Consider the following 27,578-nt stretch of genomic DNA (forward strand, 5'->3'; position numbering starts at 1 on the left):
CCTGTCTACTGAGCGACGGGTCGTTGCCTGTGGAGAAGGCTCCCTTCACACTGTTGCTCTTTCCATGACCATGATTGTTCCCGGCAACTTTCTCGACAGAAATGGCTTGCTATTGCCTTCTTCTGGGCAGGGTCTTTACAAGACAGCAAGACAGGTGACCCCATTCAATATTAATACTCTTCACAGATTGTCTGCCTGGTGTCAGTGATCACACAGCCAGGACTTGTGCTGTGCATCAGCTGCTCCAATGACCATCCACCACCTGGTCCCATGGCTTCATGTGACGCTGATCGGGGGGGGGGGGGGGGGGCGGAGAGGTGGGGTAAGCAGGTGCTACATCTTACCCAAGGGTGACCTGCAGGCTAGCAGAAGGAAGGAGCGCCTTACACCTCCTTTGGTAGGAACGTATCTCCACCCCACCACCCATGAAATCTTCAATGCCTCTGATATTTAGGCAGGTTTAACAACAATTGATATTAAAATATAAAATTAAAATATATACAACAACCTTAGAAGTAAAAACAAATAGTTTTCTAAAAACACAAGTTAAAAAAGTAGATGCGAAACCTCAACAGGACAAAGGCCTTCTCCATTTTCAGTCCATTGAGGAGATTATGGATGGAATGGCTCACATTTCGCTGTTTAAAAAACATCCCTGCTTCTAAGTGCACGTGTATACTTCTTGGACATACTTACTGGTGTTTAAACAGCTAAATGCTCTCGATTCCATTCAGAACCGCCACAGGCCAGTCTATTGCCTGGTGGTAGCGTGGTGCAGCTGGGACAGCTGCTTCCTCACGCCACCAGAGACCTGGGTTCAATCTTCTCGTTGGAAGCTGTGGAGATTGCTCTTCCAGTCAGCACATACGTTTTCTTCACATGCTTCAGTCTCCTCCCACATGCCAAAGGCATCCTGGTTGGTAGGCTAATTGGTGTGTGTTATCAGGATGTGGGTGGCATGGTAGTACAGCATCTCCACTGATCACAATTCCCACCACTGTCAGTAAGGGGTTGTGTACGTTCTCCCTATAACACGTGGCTAAGTGGTTAAGGTGCTCATCTAGTGATCCGAAGGTCGCTAGTTCGAGCCTCAGCTGTGGCAGCGTGTTTGTGTCCTTGAGCAAGGCACTTAACCACACATTGCTCTAGTGTCTGTGTGAGGAGTGGCGCCCCACACAGACTTCCAATCTGTGCCTTGTAAGGCATGAAAATGCCTGACGCAGGCTTCTTAAGGTCTGAGTCGAAATTCCCTCCTCCCCTCCCTCCCTTCCCACTATAACCATTCCAGGAGCTCCAATTTCCTCCCATATTCCAAAAAGACCTACAGCTTAGGGTTAGTAAATTGTGGGCATACTATGTTGGTACCACTTGCAGGCTACCTGCAGCACATCCGTGGGCTGTGTTGGTCGTTGGCGCAAACGACATAGTTCACTACATGTTTTGGTTCATGTGACAAGTAAAGCTAATCTTAAAAAAAAATTGGTAGAATCCAATGTGTCAACATTGATGAGAATGTGTGGACAGCTAAAAATTGGATAAATGGAAGATTAGTGTGGACAAGTGGTATATGGTTGAAAGGACCCAGGTGCCAAAGGCCTGCTACCATATTGCATCTCCATATAACTCTGGATATTTTGCCCTGATGACTTTACAGGATCCTGAGACTCCCTCTCCACAGATACCTGCCTGACCAATGAAATTCCCACATGTTTTAATTTGACCTCATCCCGCCGTACTCAGTCTTGCCTTTTCAAGGTTCAGCAGAACTAATGAAACCAATCCAGAGCAATGTCATTTGGGAGTGGGCTTGACACATTGTTTGGACATCCAGTGTTGTTGCTGGTTTTATGTGTCATCTGACAGCCCTACAGAATATGGTACAATGCTTACTTTTGGTGTCGAGTCCTCCTCTGTAACCGATCCATCCCTTCAACGTAATTGTTTCGCCCATCAGATTGAGAAACTTCTGGAAACATTCACTTCCAGTTTCTGTCACAAAAGTGGAGACAAAAGAGAGAGCTGAGTGGATTAGGACACCGTCCCCTCAGAAGTTCCTTGGGCCAAGACACCACCCAACTCTGTAAACACAAATTCCACCATTTCTAACTGTAAGGATGTCTCTCTCCATGTTTGAGGTAGATAAGCCAATTTATGCATCTGTGTAAGCTGCAGGAAGTAATCACAAGGTGAGCATTCTTCTCGTGAGCTCACTTCCTACATGAAAAAATGTGTGCTCCGGTCTTTCAGGATCCCAGTCCCAATTTGGGGATCAGATTCCCATTGTGGTCCAGATCTGGAGCCTCTTTCACCTGGAGGGACTAGGCACACGGGAACATCACAACTCATTGGCTCCCCTTCAGCTCATCACTATCTTGAGTGGTGACCTATAAAATCGTGAGGGGCATAGCTAAGGAGGATGGTCTGCCTTTTTCCCCAGAGTAGGTGAGTCTAAACTAGAGGGCATACACTTAGAGTGAGAGGGGAAAGGTTTAAAAGGTGCCCCAGCCAATGTTTACCCCTTAATCAATGTAACAGAAACAGGTTGCCTGTCCATTTTCATCCTGGAGTACAACAGCTGGCAGCTGTGTTTCCCACAGTAAAATAGTGACTGTATTGTTTGCTGGAAGTTACTCTGAGAGCAGCTGATATACGTAGGACAGGGCAGTGAGGCCCAGTACAGGTCCTTCAGCCCACAATGTTCTGCCAACCTTTTAACCTACTCCAAGATCTACCTAATGTTTCCATTCCACAGCCCTCCATTTCTCTTCCATCTATGTTCCTCGAGTCTCTTAAATGTCCCTAATGCACAATACTGTGTAAAAGTCTTAGGCACATGCAAAAAGCTACGGTGTTTAAGGCTTTTGCACAGTACTGTATTTGTCAACGTGAAGCGGACAGCGAGTTTGTAAATCTGCCGGGAGCAAAGGGTGTTAGAAAAGGCAAGAGTGGAGCCCCGCAGGAGAGGTATGGGACAGGTGGCAGAGAAGGAGTGCTGGGGGCGGGGGTTGGTGCAGGTGTAGACACACCCAGCCCTGAGACACCACGCATGGTCAAACAATTGGTTTATTGATCATTACAGAATATCTCTCAGGTGCTTTCCACTCCCTCCCCTCTCTCTTCTCCTTTTCCCAAAAATGATTCCCCTCTCCCTGTCCCCTTCCCACTCTCAGTCCACAATAGAGACCCATATCAGAATCAGGTTTATCATCACTCACATATATCATGAAATTTGTTTTTTTTTGGTGGTAGTAGTACAGTGCAATACATAAAATTACTGCAGTACTGTGCAAAGGTCTAGGGCACCCTAGCTATATATATGTGCCTAATACTTTGTACAGTACTGTATTTGCTTGTACCACTATACTTGGCAGAGCGTTCCATGCACCCACCACTCTGTGAGTACAAAAACTACCTCTGACATCTCCCCTCTCTTTCCTCCAGTCACCTTAAAATTATGCCCTCTTGTATTACACATCAAAGTTGTTGGTGAACGCAGCAGATTCTTCGTCAGGACTGTCGGGTCTCGGCCTGAAACGTCGACTGTACCTCTTCCTAGAGATGCTGCCTGGCCTGCTGCGTTCACCAGCAACTTTGATGTGTGTTGCTTGAATTTCCAGCATCTGCAGAATTCCTCATGTTTACCCTCTCGTACTAGTCATTTTCACCTGGGGAAAAAAGGTGCTGGCTGGCCACTCTCTCTATGCCTCCTCTGGCTTCTCACCACGACTTTTCCAGTCATGATGAAGGGTCTCCTCGACTAGAAACGGAGACAAATTATTCCCCTGCATAGATGCTGCCTGACCTGCTGAGTTCCTCCAGCATTCTGTGTGTGTTGCTCGACATTTCCAGCATCTGCAGAATCTCTTGTGTTTATGGAAACAGAAAGCCTATTATACTTAATAACAAAATACTGGACACACAAACACCTGCAGAAAGAAAATCTTGTCGCAGATCAGATAATCACAAGATTTCTTCTCTTAAAGCAAACTTAAGAAGATGTATTATAAGAGTAGGAGATGACCTCGCCGTCTCCCAGTGAGGTGCCAGCTTATCCTATGCCCTAAATCCTTTTTGCAATTAGGTAAATGAAGTTAAGAACCTCAGTTATTTTAGTGAGACTTAACCTCAACAGATCCATCTCCCTAAACCAAAAACAGAAGCGGTGTAAAACTGTGCCCAACATTCCAATGATGAGCGGTCGAACAGCCTTGGTCTCTACCCCATCTTGTTCTCTGATTAGCATCTCTTTTTCAAACCAAATCATCACCTCCCTTGAGAGAGCTGTCAGCCAGGCAAGGCTATCAATCCTGGCTCAAAGGGCTGAACAGTCTCTTTCTGATTTGCATCAGTCAATGACTCTATAATTAAGTTCGGGAGGAGACCAAGGATCAAAGCTGTGGTGAAAAACTGGATGAAGTTCCAAATCGCTGGCTATAATGAACAGAGATGCGCACAGTGATTCACACACACACACACACACACACACACACACACACACACACACTCTCTCTCTCTCTCTCTCCCCCTCACACTCTTTCCGGTCATGTGCCGCCAGCAAACAATGATTCCTCGGGCGACGTCTTTCAGATAGCCAATCTCTTAACTTATTTCACTTTTTCTCTGCCTCCCGCTTATTCTTCTGCTCTTGTTTTAGTTCAGAAATTGTTGCAGCCTGTGACATGCAGTGTGGAACTTGATCAAATGATCTAGCACTCTGCTGTGTCCGAACAACACACACAAAATGCTGGTGGAAATCAGCAGGCCAGGCAACATCGAGGAAAAAAGTACAGTTAACGTTTCGAGCCGAAACCCTTCGGCAGGACCGGAGAAAAAAGCTGAGGAGCAGATCTAAAAGGTGGGGGGAGGGGAGAGATGATAGATAAAACTTGGAGGAGGAAGGGTGAAGTGAAGAGCTGGGAAGTTGATTGGTGAAAGAGACAGAAGGCCATGGAAGAAAGAAAGGAGGAGGAGCACCAGAGGGAGGCGATGGGTGGGCAAAGAGATGAGGTGAGAGGGAAAGGGGGATGGGAAATGGTGAGGGAGGGCAGAGGGCTGGGGGGCATTACCGGAAGTTTGAGAAATTGATGTTCATGCTATCAGGTTAGAAGCTATCCAAAAAGGAATATATTGTAAAGTGTTGTTCCTCCAGTCTACATGAGGCCTCAGCACGACAGTGAGGAGGCCATGGATGCACGTATCGGAATGGGAATGGGAAGTGGAATTAAAATGGGTGGTCACTGGGAGATCCCGCCTTTTCTGGTGGGTGGAGCATAGGTGCTCGGTGAAGCGGTCTCCCAATCTGCATCAGGTCTCACTGACATACAGCAGGCCACACCGGGAGCACCGGAATCAGTTTCTGACCACAACAGACTCACAGGTGAAGTGTCGCCTCACCTGGAAGGACTGTTTAGGGCCCTGAATGGTAGTGAGGGAGGAGGTGTAGGGGCAGGTGTTGCACTTGTTCTGCTTGCAAGGGTAAGTGCCAGGAGGGAGATCAATGGGGAGGGACGAATGCTGGGTCTGGATAGCTGCCTTGTGGAGACCAGCGATGGGGGCCCGAAAAGGTCTGAGAACACAAGCTGACTTGTGGAAAAGACCAAGACAAGGCACAGGATCATAAATAACTCCATCTCAAAGCGGCGAGGGAGATTGCAGCACCAAGGAGAATGCGGAGAGGGTCAGCGCTCACTTGGGGCGACGACGGTCAGTAGATGGGTGTGCAGCATTCGGACCCGGTCAGCGATCACACCTAACAGAAGCCACTGGGGCAACGATGGTCAGCAGCATGTTGGTAGCTTTTGGGCCTGGCCAGCGTTCGCTCCCAACGGAAGCCACCAGGGCGACGAGGCTCAGCAGCCTGATCGGCGGCGTTCGGAACCAGCATGGTCACTCTCATGGAAGGACTGAGTTCGTGCGGCCACTCTCATCGTACGTTGACGGAAAGATGTTTTTGATATTCAGAGATTTAAGTGGTTATTGAAATGTATTTTATCTTGGTCTCCTTTAGTTTTCAGTGTTTTCTTTCTTGTGGCTGATTGGAGGGTGGGTGATCAGTTAATTTTTTGTGTGTGTGGTGGGGTTAGTGGTTTTGATGCTACTGTTATTGTTCAGTTTTGTGAGTGAGGGGGTTGGGGATTGTTAATGCCACTGTTTTTGTTCCCGCTGGGGAGGGGTTATGAATTTGATGCTATTGTCTCTGCTTTGTTTCCTGTTGGGGGGGGGAGGAGTTGGGGATTTTGGGTTTTTTTGAGTTTTGTTCTTTTTCTTTTTCATGCCGGAGGAGGGGGTGGTAGTTGATGCCTTTTCTTCCTGTATTTCATGGCTATGTGGAGAAAACAAATATCAGAGTTGTATAGTACATGCATACTTTCCACAATGAACCTTTGAACCTTTGCCCAGATACACATGGCGCGCGCGCGCGCACACACGCACACACACACACACACACACACACAATATTTTTCTTCTTCGATTGTCCATTGAAATCCGATGACGACGTCCACTCCTTTAACAGTGAGATCTTTGATGACTATACAGTCCTATCCTGGACCCACAAGCTCTATTGCAGGTGGGACATGTATATGTGGTAGTGGTGGCAACCATGGCTGCATTTCTCCTGGCTCTCTTCTGCTGTCTTCTGGTTGTTCTTTCCGTCTCCAGAATACGAACCCCGTCCCTACACAGCTGTCACCAAGTGGTACGGTCAGCAGCAACATCCTCCAGGTCCTCGGGTCTGATCTTACACTTCCTTAAAGCATTCTTCATCTGATCCTTATAGCGTTTCTTCAGCCCTCGAGCTGAGCGTGGACCATGATGTAGCTGGCTGTACAACACTCTGCGGGGTAGCCAATATGGGGGCATCTTTATCACGTGCCCCAGCCACTGCAGCTGACGCTGGGTGATCATGGCCTCAACACTCCTGCAGTTGGTCTTCACAAGTATTTCAGTGTGAGGCACCCACTCACGGCAGGTAATTCCCAAGATGCGCTGGAGGCAGCTTATGTAGAAGCGCTCCAAGGACTTGATGTGACGGCTGTAGGTTACCCAAGCTTCACAGCTATAAAGGAGGGTGCTGACATAGACCGCTTGGTATACGGAGACCTTTGTGTAGGGATGAAGGCTCCTGTTCTGAAAGACTCTACGCCGAAGTCTCCCAAAGGCAGCTGATGCAATATACACACAGATATACATGCGCACACACTAATACACATGAATGCACATACGCTCACTTACCATTGCTAAACATCTCATCGTCTGTGAGCTGTCCATCCTTCGCGTACAGAACTCCAAACTTAAAGTTCACTGAACCCTAGTTGGACAATACAAAGTTCAGAAACTCACAATAGTATGCACGCAATGTCATATTTATTACACACAATGCCGCAATGTAATGAAACCTAGGAATCGAGATTGAAAATTATAGTTTACAAAATGCTAAATGAAACAGCTTTATATGGAGAACATATTGAGGACAAGATAAACAGCCTCTCAGCTTGTTCATTAAGTCAGATAATAGTGTTGTTTACAGGAGAGCATGTTCCAAACAATGAGCTCATTCTATCCTCTGGGGCCTGGAAGGCTGTCTATTACTATGGCATTATTTAGCTAAAACCAAACACACGGGGAGATGGTGCTCTCTGTTTAATAGAACAATCCAGGCCCATCCCAGAGTTGGGGCATCCCGTTACACACTGTACCCCTGTAAGCATGCCTTGCCCCGTACCTACTCCTCACCTGCACTCCCTCCCCCACTCTCCCCCTGTAGCCCCCTCCCCTTCACTCTGGACCTGTCCCTATCCATGGACTCATCCTCCTCACCAGAACTCATACCTCTCCCAATATTCCTATTCCCCTTCCTCCCCACCACTCCCTTCCCTCACATCACCTGTTACTGGTCCTAACTCAGCCCCTCCCTCTGTACTCATTCCCACAGCCCTGACTTCACCCCCACCACTCTGGCCTTGCCCTCCCTACCCCTAACCCTGAAGCTCCTCTGTACCTCTCCCTCCCTTCCCCTGTAACCACTCTCTTTCCCAAAACCCACTCCCTTTCTCCCCTCCATCTGCCGTCCCTTCCCAACATTTATATCCCTATTCTCTCCACTTATTATCCCACTGCACCATCCCCCCCCCCAGGGTAAAACTGTCTTAACTACTTACCAGTGAGGCCTTATCTCCATCCCTGCCCCATTCATCCATTTGTATGGATCACAGGGGAGGGAAGGTTTTAGGGGAGAGAAGGGTTATGGGGGGGGGGGTAGGAATTTACAGGGTCATTATAGAAGAAGGCAAGTTACAGGGGAGGGAGAGTTACAGAGCAGGAGCGCAAAGTGAGTGGTTACAGGGATGGGGGTGTACAATAAGAGGGAGGGGGAATTGTACAGATTCCGTCCAATGCTTTCTTCCTGGCATAGAATTAGACCCCGATGGCTTCTCCTTATCACTCTCTATCCAGCTCTACCGCTCCCCCTCAGATACCCCTCTATCGCCCCCAACTGGTGCCCCTTAGATCCCCCTCTATCCTGCTTTCCACCCTTGTTCTGAAATGTTTGCTCCCCGACCCTGTTGGTCTGCACAATGTCGTCTCAGTCTTCCTCCAGCTCTGTCCCACTGCTAACTTTGCTCCCCTTGTACCCCCACACCGCTCTGTTATTTCTTCCTCTCGGCCTCTCCAACCCCATTGGTACTTCCCCTGTACCTTGCTCTTCCCTAGTAAACCCTCCCTCCTAATGCACCCCTCCCCTCTGTATTCCCTCCCTTTTCATTCCTCCCCTGTAACTTTCGATCTCTTCTCCTGTAGTCCCCCCATAACTTCCCTTCATAGCCCCTTTCTGCCCTGTAACCTTCCTACCCCCATAGTTATCCCCTGCTGTAACACAGAACACAGAATAGTACAGCACAGTACAGTACAATGTTGTGCCGACCCTCAAACCCTGCCTCCCATATAAGCCCCCACCTTAAATTCCTCCATATACCTGTCTAGTAGTCTCTTACACTTCACTAGTGTATCTGCCTCCACCACTAACTCAGGCAGTGTATTCCACGCACCACCCACTCTCTGAGTAAAAATCCTTCCTCTAATATCCCCCTTGAACTTCCCACCCCTTACCTTAAAGCCATGTCCTCTTGTATTGAGCGGTGGTGCCCTGGGGAAGAATAACCTTCCCTCCCCTATAACCTTACCTCCCCTGTAAAATCCCCATTACCCTTCTCTCCCCTATTTCCCTATAATCCTTTTCTCCTCTATAACCTTCCCTTCCCTGTAATCACCCCCCATAATTATCCTTTGCTGTAGCCCTCCTCTCCAAGGTAACCTTCCCATCCCTGTAACCCCCCATAACTTCACTCCCTCATTCTCTCCCCTACGATCTTCCCAACCTGTAACCTCTCCCATCACCACCAACTCCACTTATAATGCTTCCATTCCCCCACCTCCTCCCTCCCACTTCCCTTCCTCCTTCCTCCTGTGACCTATCTCCCCCGCATCCCTTCCTCTCCCGGCAATCCATCCCTCACCTATTACCTCCCTCCCCATCATATCTCACTCACATTGTAACACTCCCCCTTAGCCAATCATTCCCTTGACACCTCCCTCCTACTGCACGCCTCCATCTCCTGTAACTTCTTCCTATCATTCTACCCCTCTCCTCCCCTTCCTCCTCGTATCCCTCTTCTCACCTATCTCATCCCTCTACCCTTCTCTATCAGCCACTTCTCTCTTTTTGCCTAAACACCTGTACCAATTTTAAGTCAGTTAGATGCGGCCATGTAATGTCTGGTCAGCCATGTCCACTGGACGAGAGGCCTCGTCATTACCTTCGCACTTACCTCCTGTTCCTCGAGAACCAGCAAGTCCTGTCAAGCACAAAGGGAGGAGCATGAGGCTTTGGCAGCACCTTAGACTTCTGCTACTTCCAAGTCTAAAGGCCATCAATCAGTTGTAAAATCAATATAAAAGTTTCACCTTTTCAAAATGAATCTGCTTCCCTTCTCACCAGAGCCACCACCCTTCCTTATCCATTTCTGGGTTCAATCAACTTCATCCATATCACATTTCTTTATTCAATTTCATTAACAGCAAGGAAACTTTAGAACTTTATATAGAAATGTTGTAGTCCTGTGGTTCTCACTCTGGAAGGGAAGGGAACCCCCAGTGTACTCAATGGATCATTTCTCAATCTCTTTCTTCAATATACTTTCAGCGAAAAGAACAAAATAAACAGGCATCCATTGTTGCAGGACTTTTGGGAAGAACTTCAGCAAAACAGAATTTAAACTCATTCAGTACAGATTCCTCAAGCTAATACACACAGAACAGTTGACATTTCGGGCCAAGATCCTTCATCAGGACTGGAAAGGAAGGAGGCAGGACCTAGAATAAGAAGATGGGGGGGAGTAGCAGGAGTACAAGTTGGCAAGATGATAGGTGGAACCAGATGAGGGGGAAGATGGGTGGGTGGGAGTGGGGTGATGAAGTAAGAAGTTGGGAGGTGACAGGTGGAAGAGGCAAAGGGCCGAAGAAGAAGGAATCTGATTGGAGAGGAGAACAGACCAGGGGAGAATGGGGAGGAAGAGGGACACCAAAAGGAGTTGAGGAGAAGGGAAAAGGGCTTCTTCCCCCTTCCTTTCTAGTTCTGATGAAAAGTCTCGGCCTGATACGTTGACTATCCCTCTCCATAGATGCTGTCTGACCTGCTGAGTTCCTCCAGCATTTTGTGTGGGTGTCTCTCTGGCACTCCAGCATCGGCAGAATCTCTTGTCTTCCTCATGCCAAATCGGAACTTATCTGAGACAGGGATTCCTACTTCCGAATAACACACACTGAAAAATGTGTACTAATATGAAGTCTAAATTGTAGACAGATCCTATTTAAAGTAGGACATTGCGATTAAAATGTAAAGTACAAAGCAATCCATAATCTGGATCTTACCTTCTGTATTTCTGGAGTAAATATTTCCCTGGGGCCTTTCTCAAATTTATCAAGGTTCATGGCACTGTAAAACAATATGGAGATTGACAAAGGTGTTCAGTGCAGGTCATTCCTGCAAGTACTATAACTGTGACCAAAACGCCACGTGCAACGTAATGTGCACCTGCCCAATGACTTCATTCTCTGAGGAACTATGCTAACTCTCTGAATATCGCGTTCTATACTGTGGCCACTTTATTAGGTACTCCTGTACACCGGCTCGTTAATGCAAATATTCAATCAGTCAATCACGCGGCAGCAACTCAACACATAAAAGCATGCAAACATAGTCAAGAGGTTCAGTTGTTGTTCAACCAAACATCAGAATGGGGAATAAATATGGTCTAAGTAAGTTTGACTGTGGAATTATTGCTGGTGCCAGATCAGGTGGCCAGAGTATCTTAGAAACTGCTGACCTCCTGGGATTTTCACACACAACAGTACTTAGAGTTTACAGAGAATGGTGTGAGAAACAAAAAACATTCAGCGAGTGGCAGTTCTTGGGCAAAAACACCTTGTTAATTTGAGAGGTCAGAGGAGAATAGCCAGACTGGTTCAAGCTGGCAGGAAGGCAAACATCAGCAGTGTGCAGAATATCTCTGTGCACACAACTCACTGAACTTTGAAGTGGATGGTCTACAGCAGCAGAAGACCACGAACACACACTCAGCAGCCATTTTATTTGGTACAAGTGGTACATAATACAGTGGCCACAGAGTGATTTGCATTGCCGTTCTGTTAAAATTCAAGATTCAAGATTATTTATTGTCAATCTCCTGCACACAAGTGTAAAGGAGAACAAACCAGTTGTTACTCTGAATCCAATGTAGCGTAAACAAAAACACAACAAGCATAAAAACATAAATATAAAAGCAATCTTATAAAATGCAACCTACAAGTAACTGTGGAGTGGCAGTGCATGGGGGAGTTTCGAGGAGTGGCTCCTCTTCATGTGGATAGATCTCTCTATGAGAAATCTTCTTTTCCCAGTCTTGATGAAAAGTCTTGGCCTAAAACACTGGCTGTTTACTTTTTTCCATAGATGCTGCCTGACCCGCAGAGTTCCTGCAGCAGCTTTGTGTGTGTTACTTGGTTTTCCGGCACCTGCAGGCTTTCTCTTGTTTGGCTGATGTGGATGTAGTGATGGTGTGACGGGTTAACAGGTGGGGGTGTTGAGTAGCTTGACGGCTTGGGGGACATAACCGCTTTTGAGTCTCGTGGTCGGGACTGAGATTCCTCTCCCTTAGTCTCTACATTTCTGAAATTACTGATGTTCAACCAAGTCCCAAGCATAAAACTTGTAATGGACAGAAAATTGAAATATGCACCATTATAGCAGCTGGTATCACAATTTCATAATAAGATCAGCAGAGGCAATGTGGTTGTGATGAAAAGGAAATTCTGTTTGGCAAATGTATTTGATCTGTTTTAGGTAATAACGGTGGTGGTAATGATGTGGCACACTTTGAATTTCCAAAAGGCATTTGATAATGTGCCCCTATAAATTCTCTGATTGTGTTTTATTTGCACCAATGTCTTGCTTTGCACAATCTTTCTTTCTTCACAGTCTTGTACAAAGTATGAATAATTTCTCAATCTGTGTGTTTTCTGTACCCGCGTGCCTGTAATGCTGTTATACCTCACCAGACTTGTGCACAGAACAATAAATTCAACTTGTTACTCTAAGAGCTTCAGTTATTGGGAGTAATATATTAGTCTCATTAACTTTAAAGCAAACAGAGTATTGGAAAAGCAGATTGTGTTCAGGTCGGCAAGCTGTAACTGGGGAGTATAAGGGGGTCTCAATAGCTTACAAGTCAATGGCACCCACCCACCTTCCCCCTCACCTGGCTTCACCTATCCCTGCCAGTTTGTACTCCTTCCCCTCCACTCCCTCCCCACTTTCTTATTCTGGGTTCTGCCCCCTTACTTCTGAGTCATAACAAAGGGTCATGGTCCAAAACGTTGACTTTTTATTCCTCTCCACAGATGCTGCCTGACCTGCTGAGTTCCTCCAGCATTTTGTGTGTGTCACTGATGACTGCAGCTAAATTTACTGATGATACTATGGTGAAGAGTTTGTATATGCAATTTGTGAGTAGAACAAATGACCTGGAAATGGATAAGGAGAAGAGAATCGGGCTACCTTTAGGAAGAAATTAATTTCAATAGAGATGAAGTACAGAATGTTACAATAAAGAAAGATCAGTGAGTCCTCATTCTTAAAGGGTAAGACCATTAGACATGGGAACAGAATTAGGCCATTTAGCCTATCGTGTCTACTTCGCAGACAGACAGACCATACCTTTTTTACCAGGGAAGAATTAATACTAGAGGGTGTGCATTTAAGCTGAGGGGAGAAGTTCAAAGGTGACGGGTGGGGCAAGTTTTATTACAGTGCAATGGATGCCTGGAATGTGCTATCAGGGTGGTGGTGATGTAGGCAGTTATGATAGAGGTGTTTAAGTGACTCAGATAGGCATGCTAGTATGCAAGTTGGAGGGAATAGGAACATGTGCGGGCAAAAGGAATTAGTGTAATTAAAGTCAAAGTAAATTTATCATTGAACTATTTATGTGTCAATATATTCTAACTTTAGATTTATTTTCTTGCAGCCATTTACAGAAAACTTGCGAAATACGATAGAATTTATGAAAACTATACACAATCAAAGACCCACAAACAACCAACATGCAAAGATGACAAATTACATTAAATAAATAAACACTGAAAACATTAGTTGTAGAGTCCTTAAAGAATAAGTCTGTAGGTTGTAGAATCAGGACAGAGCTGACATGAGTGAAGCCATCTACAATGGTTCAGTATCTTGATGGTTGTGGGGTAACAACTACACCTCAACCTAGTGATCAGAAACTTCAGACTTTTGTACCTCCTGCCCAATGGTAGCAGCGAGCTAATTAGGCATCATTAGCTTAAAGAATTTGGCACAGATGTAACAAATAATTAGGAAGGCACTGGAGGAGGAAGTGGTTTTTGGCCATGAGGTCTATCCTATGACTTCCACTGAGGACCAACTTCTTCTGCCTATGTTCTACCAGCTGTAAGCATTACTGAATTGCAGCCATACCAGAGGGGGGTGATGCAGAAGACACAGGACATCATAGTCCAGCAATGCAGATTAATCCCCCCTCAACAGCGGGCCAGCTCTTAATGGTGGAAGTCCAATGACAGACAGAATGCCACAATAATGCGAGGGCTACGTACCTTAGAATAGATTTGACAGAAAGTGTTTTTGTAGGGCTATAAGGAAGGCAAATTTTCTGTGTCCCCTGGTGGAAGAAGAAGAGAAGAATTGTATAAGTAAAGGTGATCAGAAAGTGTCCAGAATTTTCAGTAATTTATAAGAAGTCTCCTGGTCTTTGCCCACAGATCCTGTTCCTGAGGCCTCTGACTCACACCAAGCGTGTGGGTGTGAATCAACCCAGAAAAAGTAATTGGCGTATTCCTAATGAATCTCACTTACTTGTGCTGACGTACCACAGAATGTATCCTATCTGGATGCATTGTGGTTTAGCCCATCCAGGACCGCAAGAAACCGCACAGAGTTGTGGACACAGGTCAGCACATCACAGAAGCCAGCCTCCCCTCCCCTCCATGGATTCCTGTCTACCATTCTCACCCCCTCAGTAAAACAGCCAGCATAATCAAAGACCCCCCCCCACGCACCTCAGACATTTGCTTTTCTCCCCCTCCCATCAGGCAGAAGATACAAGAGTCTGAAAGCGCATGTCAGCAAGGCTCAAGGACAGTTTTTACAGCCCTACGCTATGATAAGATGGACTCTTAACCTCACAATCTACCTTGTTATGATTCCACTTTATTGTTTATATACACTGCACTTTCTCTGTAGCTGTGACACTTCATTCTGCATTGTTATTGGAACCAGGACAGCTTCTATCTCACTGTTATAAGACTATTGAATGGACCTCTTGTTCGTTAAGATGGAATCTTATCCCAACATCAATCTACCTCACCTTGACCATTGAAAGCTATCATCTACCTGCATCCCCATTCCCTCTCTCAACGTCCAACTGTGATGAGATCTACTCCTCTTTGCCTCGTAATCCCAAAGATGCTCTTTCAGGTACAGCTCCAGTTTCTTCTTGAAGCTCCTACTTGAGCAACAAGGGCCAGGACCAAAACTGTGAAAGATTATCTCTCCACCCAATACTCAGTGGTAAAGGGAATCCCATACACTCTCCCCAATGTCCAACTGTGAAGAGATTCTAAAGGATCAGAGGGTGTGGAAGCCTTGGTCGACTCCAGGACCCACACAACATGGGAAAACAGTCCTTTCCTAATTATCCTGACTTTACATTAAACAAAAGGAACTTTGTCAGTCTGAATCAAATAGCTTCTTTCTTTGATTTCTAGGTTTTAAAAAAGCAAGAACATTTTAAATGACACTATCCTCTGTGCAATGCCTTGCATGACCATTTTCGAATTGATTTAGTATTCCACAGACTGTTACTTGTAGATAACATTGCAAGTTAAGTTTGGTAGAGGCAGCCTGAAACTGAAGAATGTGGCATAAAATTAGGTGGTGTTTACAACCTAGAGAGAGATCATTCAGCCCAACGAAGTCCAAGGTGGTGTTTGTGCTGTATACATCTTCACATTACCTTTCATTATTTACATCTGTAAACACAATTTCTAATCCTATTTTTTTTCCTCTACTGATCTGGTGCTCTTGTAAAGACATCCATTCTAGTCCCTTCAAATTCTCCTTGAGGAAAACATTCCACATTCCAACTGTTCTCTGGGAAAAGACGCTTCTTTTGAATTCCCTTAAAAGAATTATTGGGATTCTTAACTCTGCCAAATTATTTGGTTTCTTATATTTGAGGAGTTCCTTAACGTCGTTATAGCAGGGTGGTGGGGGTGGTAGTGGGGAGAAGCTCCCATTCCCTATTAAATGCTCCCAATGGTGTGTGTCTCAAAAAGTCTCTGCCAACCAAGTCTACCTCCTTGCCTTCACATCTGGCTTAGCTACTAAGCCCAGTGAAAGCATTTCTACTGAGGAGAAGGGCGAAGGCAGAAGACTGGCACCTTAAAAGCCAGTTGCTTTGGGCTGATGGGGCTGGTTAGCTGTGGTTGGCAGCTCATCTAGGAGAAGGAAAACTCTAATTTCAAACCTCAGCTGCGTTGTGGCTCTACCCATTCATCGGGAAGGCTTCAGGAATAAATTCAGAGCTGGAGTCCCTAAAGCAGCCCTACGTTGAGTGCAATGCTGACTGGCAACTCCTGCCGCTAAACTGTATTGGTCTCTACTATTCCTTTGGATTCATCGGCTGTGTTAAGAAGGGGTACCTGCTACAGTGGCAACGGCTTGCTGTCCATGTCCTACTGTCCTGGCTTGCGTGTCATGTAGCCAGCTGGAACACTGAGTCCAGAACCAGAGGCCACAGTTTAAGAATAAGGGGTAGACCATTTAGAACAGAGTTCAGGAAAAACTTTTTCACACAGAGGGTTGTGGTTCTGTGGAATGCTCTGTCTCAGAAGGCAGTGGAGGCCAATTCTCTGGATTCTTTCAAGAAAGAGTTAGATAGAGCTCTTGAAGATAGTGGAATCAAGGGATATGGGGAGAAGGCAGGTAAAGGGTACTGATTGTGGATGTTCAGCCATGATCACAGTGAATGGCGGTGCTGGCTCGAAGGGCTGAATGGCCTACTCCTGTACCTATTGTCTATTGACACAACATCCGTTGTCAACTCCAGCCAACGAAGGGCCTCATATATTTGAGGTTCCTAGTTCCAACCTCCCACTGGACTGAAAACATCTTCTTTTCATCTTCAATATCAGAAGCCATTGTAAAGTTAAGGGGTTGCACTAGTTTATTAGTCAACCTTCCTGTTCCTACAGAGGCCACCCTCAGCCAATCCAATCCGTCTCTTTTTTGGTACCAATAGTTAAATCGGTTTTACACCTAAGACCATGAAACATGGGAGCAGAATTAAGCCATTTGTTTCACCATTCAACCATGGCTGACTTACTTTCCCTCTTGCTTGCCCTCTCCCCATAACCTGCCCTTACTAATCAAGAAGCTATCAATCTCTGCTTTCAATATACCCAGTGATTTGGGCTCCAGAGCCATCTGTGGCAATAAATTCCACAGCTTCATCACTCTCTGGCTAAAGAAATTCCTCTTCTCTGTTCTGAAGGGATGCCCTAGCTCTCTGGTCTGAGACTCCCCCACTATTAGAAACACCCTCTCCACATCCACTCTGTTTAGGCTGTTTTTATGTGGCCACTGAAATTGTCTTCTGTATTCCGTTAGGTCTAACCTTAAAACCTCTTTAATCATCTGAAGTGCATCAAAGTTCCAAGTTCATTTATTAGTAAAGTATGTATATTGTAAACAATCTTTACAGGCTTCCACAAAACACAGAAACCCACAGAACCCATTAAAAAAAAGACCACTGACCCCCCCCCCAATGTATAGAGAGGGAAAAAAGCAAATCATGCCAACAATAAAAGTAAGTAAATAGCATTCAGAACTGAAGTTCACAAAAGGCAGTCCATGGCCACGAAGCATTATATATATATGTTACTAGTGTGAAACATTCTAACCCCACTGACTGGTCAGCTTTTCCTGCAATCTTATTCACCTGTGTCACCACTTTTAAGGAATTGTTTATCTTGTAACCACAAATCCCTCTGCTTCTCAACCACAACTGGATCTATTTTTTCTTGGAGTACTTGGCAACTCTGCCACATTGAAATTTACATTCTATAATCGATTCTGACATTGTTTTCTTTGCTGACTATACCCCCGCAATTTGAAGTGTGCAACCAATTCACAATTGGAACTGTTTACGGAAACAGTGAACACCAGCGGAGCTGGGTGTAATCCTTGAGCTGAATTGCTTCATATATCGTGTCTGTCTGAGTAACCTGTTCCATTTTGTAACCAATCTCCCTGCCATTGTCTGTTTGAACTTTATTATGTGTCTAAGGATCAGACCAAAACACTTTTGAAAATAAAAAATAATCACAATAACTCTAATGCAATTTATTCAGTGAATTTAGCAGGATGGACAATTAAACCATCTTTTTTCCAACTTACATTTATTTGTTTTTATGACATTTTTGATTTCTAAACATTTCTTTCTGATACAATTTTGAGTGAGAAATACATAATAAATTAGTAGAAATGAAGAGAGCTTTCGGCTCATTGGCCTTCAAAGATCAAAGTATTGAGTCCAGGAGTTGGGATGTCATGTTGAAGTTGTGTAGGACATTGTGAGGCTTATCTGCAGTATTGTGTGTAGCTCTTGTCACCCACCTAGAGGAAAGATTTCAATAAGATTGAAAGAGTGCTGAGAAAATTTACAAGGATGTTCTTGAGACTTAATGACCTGATTTATAGGGAAAGGTTGAAGAGGTTAGAACACTTAATTCCCTAGAGTGTAGGAGAATGAGGGGAGATTTGTTAGAGGTTTGCAAAATTATGAGGGATATAGATAGGGTAAATGCAAGCAAGCATTCTCCACTGAGGCAGGGTGAGACTAGAACTAGAGGTCACAGGTAAAGGGTGAAAGGTGAAATATTTAAGGGGATCTTGAGGGGGAACTGCTTCACTCAGAGAGTGGTGAGAGTGAGTAACGAGCTGCCAGTGGAAATGGTGGATGTGGGTTTCATTTTAGCACTTAAGAGAAGGTACATGGATGGATTGGGTATGGAGGGATAAGGTCCAAGCGCAAGTCAATGTGACTAGGCACTAAATAGATGAGCTGCAGGGCATGTGTCTATGCTGTAGTACTCTACATTGAATACTTTCTGCTGACATTAAGTGAGTTGATACATCCCAAAATGTTGCTTCTTTCATTAACACAGGAATCACGTTAGCTGTCATCCTGATCCCTTGAAGACGAAGAGGAAGAAAGCCCTTAACTCTGAATGGAGTCATTGGGACGCCGTTGTGACAGCGTTTTTTTAGCAAGCTTTCTTATTTTTATGAGGCCGAGTTGTTACCTCGACGCTCAACCCAGCATGGATGGAAAGCGTGCAAGGGAGCCGGCTGGATTCGAACGCGTGAGCCTTCGTTCCTAAGTCTGGCGCTGATGCCACTACAGCAGCCGGCTAATCCTGATCCCTTGCAATATTCTAATTCTAACAAACTTTTATGAATCAGAAATTATGCCTCTATCTTCTCTCATTCCTAAATTTAGATTTCTAGTTCTGACAAAGGGTCTTTGCCCTGAAACAATGACTTTCCCCAGACCCTACTGTTTCTAGCATTTGCTTTGGATTTCCAGCATGCTGTTCCATTCCCCTCCTCCAGTCAGTCTCTAGCTGTCCACTCTATCTATGCCCCTTATCATCCTGTCTATCAAGTCAGTGCTCATCCTCCTTCTCTCCAAAGAGAAAAGCCCTAGCTCACTCAACCATTTTATGTGGTTAAGATATTTACTGTAGCTCCGTAATTCTGAATGAGCTGAACGTCGTTGTACGAGGCAGCGCCAAGCAACACACTTACTGTTTTCTTCCAGAGAATAGCACGGTACTGTGGCACACGTTGATTGTTTTGATCGGAAAGCACAACCGAAAGAAAGAAAGGATTCTTTTCTGTGTCTGTGCCTACGTAATTTTGATGAACTAGGAGGAAAAGATAAGAAAAATACATTAGAAGCACACCCAACTAGTCAAGGACGCAATTCCAACAAGTTCAGATTGTACCGTAATGTTCAACCATCAGAGCAAAATTGAAGTCATAGAACACTACAGTACAGTAACAGGCCCTTTGGCCCATCTAGTCCATGCCAACCTTTTAATTTGCCTAGTCCCATCAGCCTGCAACTGGATACATTTACTCTACTGAGGTAGTGATTAGGGATCTGCAGGCTGGTTCAAGAACCGACAGGGTGGATACTGAGAAGGTTTTCCATAAAATTCAGATAAAAGTAGTGGATATGGTCCAGTCCCTCACATGCAAAGCCCTCCCCACCATCGAGCACACCTACATAAAATGCTGTTGCAGGAAAGCAGCATCCATCATCAAGGATCCCCACCAGCCAGGTCATGCTCCCATTTTGCTGCTGCCATCAGGAAGAAGGTACAGGAGCCTCTGGGCTCACAGCACCAGGTTCAGGAACAGTTATCACCCCTCAGCCATCAGGCTCTTGAACCAAAGGGATAACTTCACTCAGCTTCACTCGGCCGATCATTGAAGTGTTCCACCAACTAATGGACTCAGTACCAAGGACTCCTCATCTCATGTTCTCAATATTTATTGCCTACTTATTAATTTGTATTATTTATTTCTTTTTGTATTTGCACATTTTGTTGCCTTCTGCACTTTGATTGAATGCCCAAGTAGGGCAGACGTTCATTGATTCTGTTATGGTTATTATTCTATTGATTTATTGAGTATGCCCACAAGAAAATGAATCTGAACGTTGTACATAGTGAGATATCTGTACTTTGTTAATAATTTACTTTTCTAGGTTTTCACAAATAAAATACCAGAGGCATTTTACATTTCAGAAAAGCCATAGCAACTCATTTATTGGACACCAAAAAGCTGAACTCAAAGCACACTAAAAACCCTTTACGTAATTACATCATCACGTCAGGCCAGCTTCTTAAAGTGAAACCCCGACTCAATGTTGGTGGTTGTGAATTACGCACATTTCCACCAGTTATGATTACCCTACACTTTGAACTTTTAACTCTGAACATAGTATAGCTGTTTTGGGTTTAAGTTGGGGGCAAACACAAGCCAGGGCAGTGATGATATGGAGACTAAACTGTTGCCCCTGCATCAGGCACCCCCTCTTCACACATCTGATGAACTCACAGGAACAGGAGAGACCGATCCAGTTTGGCATCAGTGGCATCGCAGGTGGCTTTGTAGATAAGCGACACGTGAAGGCCTAGAGCTGTAATTGGTTGTTAAAGGCTATTTGAGGCACACACCACGTATTGGGAACATTTAATAGGTATTGGGAGCTTATCCCTACTTCCTCCCCTGGCTATGAATCCCTAAGGAACCCCCACACCATTATCCCAACAGGGTTATACAGACAGCAGACTCCACTCAGGAATGTGATTCTGACCTCAAAGTATGGAAGTAAAACCCGGCATTTCCAGCTACATCCCATGAATGAAGTAATAAATAAATTATGCATTTCTCGTATCAATTATCATCAATTCTGTGCATTTATTTATCTTCCACTTCCATAACTAGTGTGCAATAATGCATCTGACACGAGGTTGTGAATCATCATGCAACTCTATAAAACAGTGACATTATGTAAATCTAAATGTCCACCTGTATGTGCACATATAAATGGTTATGCACATGTGTAAATAATTATGAACATTTACCAATTGATATGAATAATTATGCAAATGTCTGCCGATGAAAAATCATGCAAATTGATACTTGCATTAAATTATGCAAATTTGTGCCAACAGATGTTAAATAATCCAAATGTTCTTAAATGATCTGACAATTACCTGTCTACCACAATAATTATTCAAATCTGGACCAAAAGATATCAATAATAATGTAAACACAGCTGTGAATAATCATGCCAACCTGTACCTACAGGTGAATAACTATCCAAAATTGAACCTGGTTATACGTTTCTATGTAATTATTCATATCTAGGCATAATTATTCATATATGAACCTGAATATATGAATAATCATTAAAGATTGGAATTGAAATTAATTATTGTCAAGTGTACCAAGATACAGTGAAAATTTACCAAATCATTACACAGTGCATTGAGGTAGAACAAGGTAAAATAATACGTACAGAAAGCAGAATAATGTGAAAAAGAGAGAGTGCAGTGCAGGTAGACAATAAGAAGCAAGAACATACTGAGGTAGATTGTGAGGTTAAGAATCCAACTTGATGTACTAGAGGTCCATTCAATAGTTGTATAACAGTGGTGTAGAAGCTCTCCTGATGGTCCACCACTGTATAGTTGAAGGTACTGTCCTTTGGTATGTGTTTTCAGGCTTATGGATCTTCTGCATGATGGGAAGGGGGAGAAGAGAGAATGTCTGGGGTGGATACAGTACACCAGTGAAAATATACAATGGAATACACAGCACAGGGTGGTGGTAGAGGCAGGTACATTAGGGACTTTTAAGAAACTCGTAGATAGGCACATAGATGACAGAAAAATTGTAGGGCTAATTGGAGTGAAGAGTTAGATTGATCTTGGAATAGGTTAAGAGGTCAGCACAAATTCATTGGCTGAATGGCCTGTAAATGTGTTGTACTGTCCTATGCTCTACGTTCCATGAAAACTGAATGCTATGAATATGATAAGCCTATCAGCAGGATAATGAGGTGTTATTACAACTTGCGTGGCCACTATGAACAGTGAGAGCAAATCACCGGCCGCCTTCCAGAAGAATTCTAATGGTGCTAAGTATACTCGTTGATGATTGGCTGTTGCCTGGCACAGCCCCTGCCCTGGGGTAGCTAGACAATTCTTGGGACCTACAACAAATCTTTGCTGTTCGAAGTAATCGTGCAGATGTTGTTCAGAAGATAGTTCTCTGCATCAGAAGTACTGAGGGCTTACAGTCCAGAGACCAAAAAAAGGTGATTGTCCACCATTGCATAGTTGAAGGTATGGTTCTTTGGATAAAGTGTTAAACTCAGGTCAGCTGTTTTAGGGGTTGGAAACTATACCTTTGCATGGTTGGGTTGAGTTGATCTCTGATCTTGGCAATTTACTTGCAAGTACCTTGCTAAGATTGGAGAACAATTCAACCCAGCCATCAACCACCTGAGCTACACATTTTCTTCATTATTTCCTATCCCTTTGTATATTGTTGAACAAGGACAGAGAGCTATCCTCAGTGTCTTACTAGTACTTACCCTTAAATCATCACCGAAGTACAAACCAGAAACACAAGAGTCTGGAGCAATATACAATCTGCTGGAGTTACTCGGCTGGTTGGGCAGCATCTGTGGGGTGTGGCGGAGGGGATGAACTGTCATTGCTGTGGGTCAGATCATGCGATAGGGTTATGACCTGAAACACTGGCAATTCCCTTCCTCCCATAGACACTGTAGTTGTTTCTGAAAAACAGGTTATCTACTCATTACTGCTTGGCCATTTGAGAAAGCTTGTTATGTGTATTTGTTCAAAGCATAACAGTGACTGGTCTCTGTCCCCCTTCACAACTTTACGATATAAGTGAACACAATTGCTCTGGTAAGGGAAGCAATAAGCTCTCACAAACAGCATCATGATAACAGCCACATAATCAACCTTCAAAGTATTGATCTTGGGGTAAGTGTTGTCTCTGGCACTAAGGTTGTTTTTCCTTCATTCAGCATAGGAAGCCTCCAAGAGGACCACAATCTTGTCGTTGGGTTTGGAGGCTTGTGTGCCTCAGTAACCCGGAGACCTATGTTGGCTGGAGACAGGGCCTTGTGCTTTGGGTCTTGCTATGGTCACCCACACCAAACAGGTCAAAGGGAAGGGGCCAGGCTAAGAGTGGTCCACTAATACTCCAGGTTTGGGGGTCAACACAAGCCTGACAACCCTGACTGGTCAAAAAACAATTCTTACGGAAACAGCGATGAGGAATCCTTCTATACCGACAAGAGATGGAGGACATACATTGCTGACCTAAACACCAATGGCATAATGGGCAGTAAGTAAACACAGGGATGAAACAGTTTTAAATAAAGCTTTAAAACACCTGACCTACTAGATATTTCTATCGTCTTCAATTTTTGTTTTATATTTCTAACATCTGGAGGTTTTTCTGTTTTTCTCTGAGAAGCCTTGCCATATTACGTCATTATGTCCCCATTTACTAAGTTGCTTACAAGCTGACAAAATACCTGCAACAAGTGGACATTTGTGCAGTAAAACTGTGGTAATTCACTGTCCTGTTGGTTGTAATTCCTGCACCAGTTTTCCCATCTCATTGACCATAAGAGCATAAAACATAGGAGCAGAATTAGGCCATTTAGCCTATTGACTCTGCTCCACTATTCAGTCAAGACTGATTTATTTTCCCTCTCCCTGTAACCTCTAACGCCCTTACGAGTCAAGGACCACTTTAAAAATACCCAATGACGTGGCCTCCACAACCATCTATGACAAAAATTCCACAGATTCACCACCCTTTGGCTAAAGATATTCCTCCTCATCAATGTTCTAAAGGGACATCCTTGTATTCTGTGGCAGTAACCTCTAAACTCACTTGATATTGGAAACATACTCTGCATGTCCACTCTGTCTGGGCCTTTCAATATTCAACAGATTTCAATCAGATCCCCCTTCATTCTATTAAACTCCAGGGAGTACAGGCCCAGAGCCGTCAAATGCTCCTCAAGCATTATCAGATCAGTGCATCGGTTGCTGCATTCTCTTTGAACTCACTGGGGCATCGGCAGCCACACCCTCTAAAATCACCAGGACACCAAATTCTATTTTCTTTTTAAACCCACTGGAGCCCATATCCTGTGCTCCCTCTAAACTTAGCAGACTGGCTGGAAAAGTTACTGTGCTACTAAAGTAGCTCACATTTTAAAAGGAGAGCATGATCACAGTGGGCCGAACAGCCTCCTTCTGTGCCCTAAGTTTCTACGGTTCTCTGCAGTGCTGGTAAACCCCTTATACATTGTGAGTGTATGGAACAAGCAACCTGCTCTGAGAATCTGCTTTAATTAAATTGAATTCATATCAATCCTTTATCTCGATGAAAGCAAACCACACTGAGATGCTCGACAGACAGAGTTTGTTTCAAAGGCTTCTGATCGTGAAGAATCCTTTTGATGTAGAAAGCTCTTGTAATACAAAGTGAATTTCTTGCTTATCCCACAGAGCTTTACACTTCATTATACAGATGACTGAGACTCCACATCCTGATCAGGCTGGTGCTGCATGCTGCACCATCTTCCCCAACCGTTTCTCTTTTGTCCGACCAAGTCACGCAAAGCTGACTACCCCTCTGTTTGGAAAAGCAAAGAGACTGCGGGAGCTTTAAATCTTAAACAGAAACCAAAAAATGCTGGAACAGCTCAACAGGTCAATTCTATTCAAAGCTGGAGCCCAGGGTTCAAAGTTTCTGTACAAAGGAACAGTGCTGACACTGAAAAGCACTGAAAGGAACTAAACACATACCCGCTCATATCCCTTTTTAGCTTAACTTCTTCCCTCCAGAGCTGGGCATAGAACAAAGATCAGTAATCATTCCCGCTGAACTTGTTCTGTGCACACAAACATCTCACAGTCCAGTCAGATGAAGGAGGCCCTCCTTTGGTCAGGGTCGACCACAGATGCTGCATCCTAGCTGTCTACGTGATACGCAAGCCAGGGCAGTATGATTTTGAGCACAAGCTGTTGTTCATGTGGCAGGCTCGCCCTCTCCACACAGCTGATTAATCCAAAGGAACAGGAGAGACCCATACAGTTTAGTGCCAGCAGCTTTCCCCATGAGTGGGAGGTTTGAGATCAGAGTTTTCCCTCTCTTAGATAAGCTGCCAAACACAGCCAATGAGCCCCACCTGCTCACAGTAACTACCAGTCACGTTAAACAACGCAGGATTACCTCAGGGACTCCAGCTCCGGATTTTTCCTCAGGGTTTACTCCTGAAACTTTCCCCATGAGTGGGAAGTTTGAGATCAGAGCTTTCCTTCTCCTAGATAAGCTGCCAAACACAGCCAAGGAGCCTCATCTGCCCGGAGTGACTGTTTGAGATGCACACTGTTGGGAGCATTTAATAGCTGGCGGGAGCTAATCCCCACTACCACCCGTGGCTATAACAAGTGAGGTGAATATTGTTAAGGAATAATAAGGAAGTCTGGAGCCTGCCCTAGGGTTGGAGGACTATCTGTGTGTGAGGGTGGGTGGGTAGGAGGGAGGAAAGGAGCTTTTTTTTTCTCTTTAAGCAACACATACAAAATGCTGGTGAATACAGCAGGCCAGGCAGCATCTATAGGAAGAAGTACAGTTGGTGTTTCGGGTCGAGACCCTTCGTCAGGACTAACAGAAAGAAGAGATAGTAAGAGATTTGAAAGTGGGGGGGGGACAGACTCGAAATGTAGGAGAAGACAGGAGGGGGAGGGATGGAGCCAAGGGGCAGCCCAAGCCTTTATGTTCTAGAGTATCTGATGAACATTGACATTGGATAATCAGACAAGTGTGGGTACAAGGAGCTGGGTTTCCAAATGTCCTATATTCAAAGGGGCATCCTTCATCTTGACTGCCCTGAACCAAATGCCTTCCTGTCACTAGTAGCCCCCAGAAAGGCACAACTGCCAGCAACCTGTCAATCAGCTCAGAAATTCAGCAGATAGCAGCCTTCCACAGAGATGTTTCCTGGGACAACTGACAAGAAACTTTCACAGCAAGGTAGAACAAGTTCCTTTCAAAACGAGCCTCACCTACCAAATACTCAACATGTTAATCCCAGACCCTGACGAGACAGCTCTCATACAAAGCCAAAACATGCAAGCAAGGCCAACGGGTTTGCAAAATGTTTAGGTTGGAGTTCCTGAGTTCCCATTAGCCTAAGTGGCAATGTCCAGCAAACTTTGTCATTCAACATCAAGCAAGAAGAGACAGCGAGCACAATGAACCTAATGTCCCGCCTGAGCTCTTAGACCAAAGTCCTGGGCATGAACACATTCCCTATAACTAGTTTAGCCATGACCCTGCCATTGATCATGTATGTTGTCTTCAAGTGGAAAAGGGTTCAAGGTCACACTCAGAGTCTCCTTGGAGAACTGAAACATCTCCACTGACCTATGAGTGAAGAAGGGGCATTTGGGATGGTGTTGAGAACTGTGGGTCCGTGCATCAGATCAGAAGCCCTGTGTAAGTGGCAGAAAGGGAGGACCAACTCTCAAACTATCAACCTGTCTGCTCCAGTTCCAGCTGTGCAAGTCTACATTATCCTCCTAACCTCCCTGTTCTTAAATTCAATATTTCTAAATGAAGGTCAACATTCCATTTGCTTTAGTTTGCATTATTTCAATAGTATGAGTTAAAGTTGAACTTACTTAAGGAGATGCCAGATGTGGACCAGTTGTCATCCTTAAACCAGGAATGAAATACCGAGAGATGAAAGCATCATCACCTGCTAATCTCTTCTCCTTTGCTTCTTTCTCCTAGGGCTTGAGAAGACTGGTTTCCTCCCTGGTTAGCTAAAGACACCAGTACAGGATGTACAGTTGACTAGATGTGGGGGATGTCATGTTCGACAGTACAGAAATCTCTTGCTGGCACAGAGCTGGGAAGAGAGCACCATTCTTATACAAGCTGGCTCTGTACTATTGGCCACTCATTGTACCCCACATAAATGGGATGGCAATGCGAGTGGCGTCATGGTTAGATGGGATCGTAAAGAGAGTTTTCAGCACACTGGCCTTCATAGATCAGAGTTTTGACTATTGGAGTGGAATAGTATGTAGAAGTTGTATAAGGTATTGGTGAGGCTGAAGTTGAGTACCGTGTGCAGTTCTGTTCACGAACCTACAGGAAAGATATCAATAAGCTTGAAAGAGTGCAGAGAAAATTTACAAAGATATTCTCAGGACATGAGGTCCTAAGTTATAGGGAAATATTGATTAGGTTAGGACTTTATTTCCTGGAACAT

General features: G+C 44.6%; 1 protein-coding gene across 1 annotated transcript in view; it reads right to left on the reverse strand.

Moving 5' to 3' along the window:
* Positions 1–27,578, reverse strand: part of garnl3 (GTPase activating Rap/RanGAP domain like 3) — a 403,971-nt gene that overhangs the window by 156,007 nt on the left and 220,386 nt on the right. The window contains exons 5-10 of the mRNA XM_072240887.1: positions 19,469–19,587; positions 14,194–14,258; positions 10,930–10,993; positions 9,828–9,854; positions 7,234–7,309; positions 1,891–1,989 (exon numbers count right to left, since the gene is read on the reverse strand). Coding sequence (XP_072096988.1) covers positions 1,891–1,989; positions 7,234–7,309; positions 9,828–9,854; positions 10,930–10,993; positions 14,194–14,258; positions 19,469–19,587 — 450 coding nt within the window. The remainder of the gene's footprint in view (positions 1–1,890; positions 1,990–7,233; positions 7,310–9,827; positions 9,855–10,929; positions 10,994–14,193; positions 14,259–19,468; positions 19,588–27,578) is intronic.

Source organism: Mobula birostris, chromosome 22, assembly GCF_030028105.1.
Source record: "Mobula birostris isolate sMobBir1 chromosome 22, sMobBir1.hap1, whole genome shotgun sequence".
Classification (NCBI taxonomy): Eukaryota; Metazoa; Chordata; class Chondrichthyes; order Myliobatiformes; family Myliobatidae; genus Mobula; species Mobula birostris.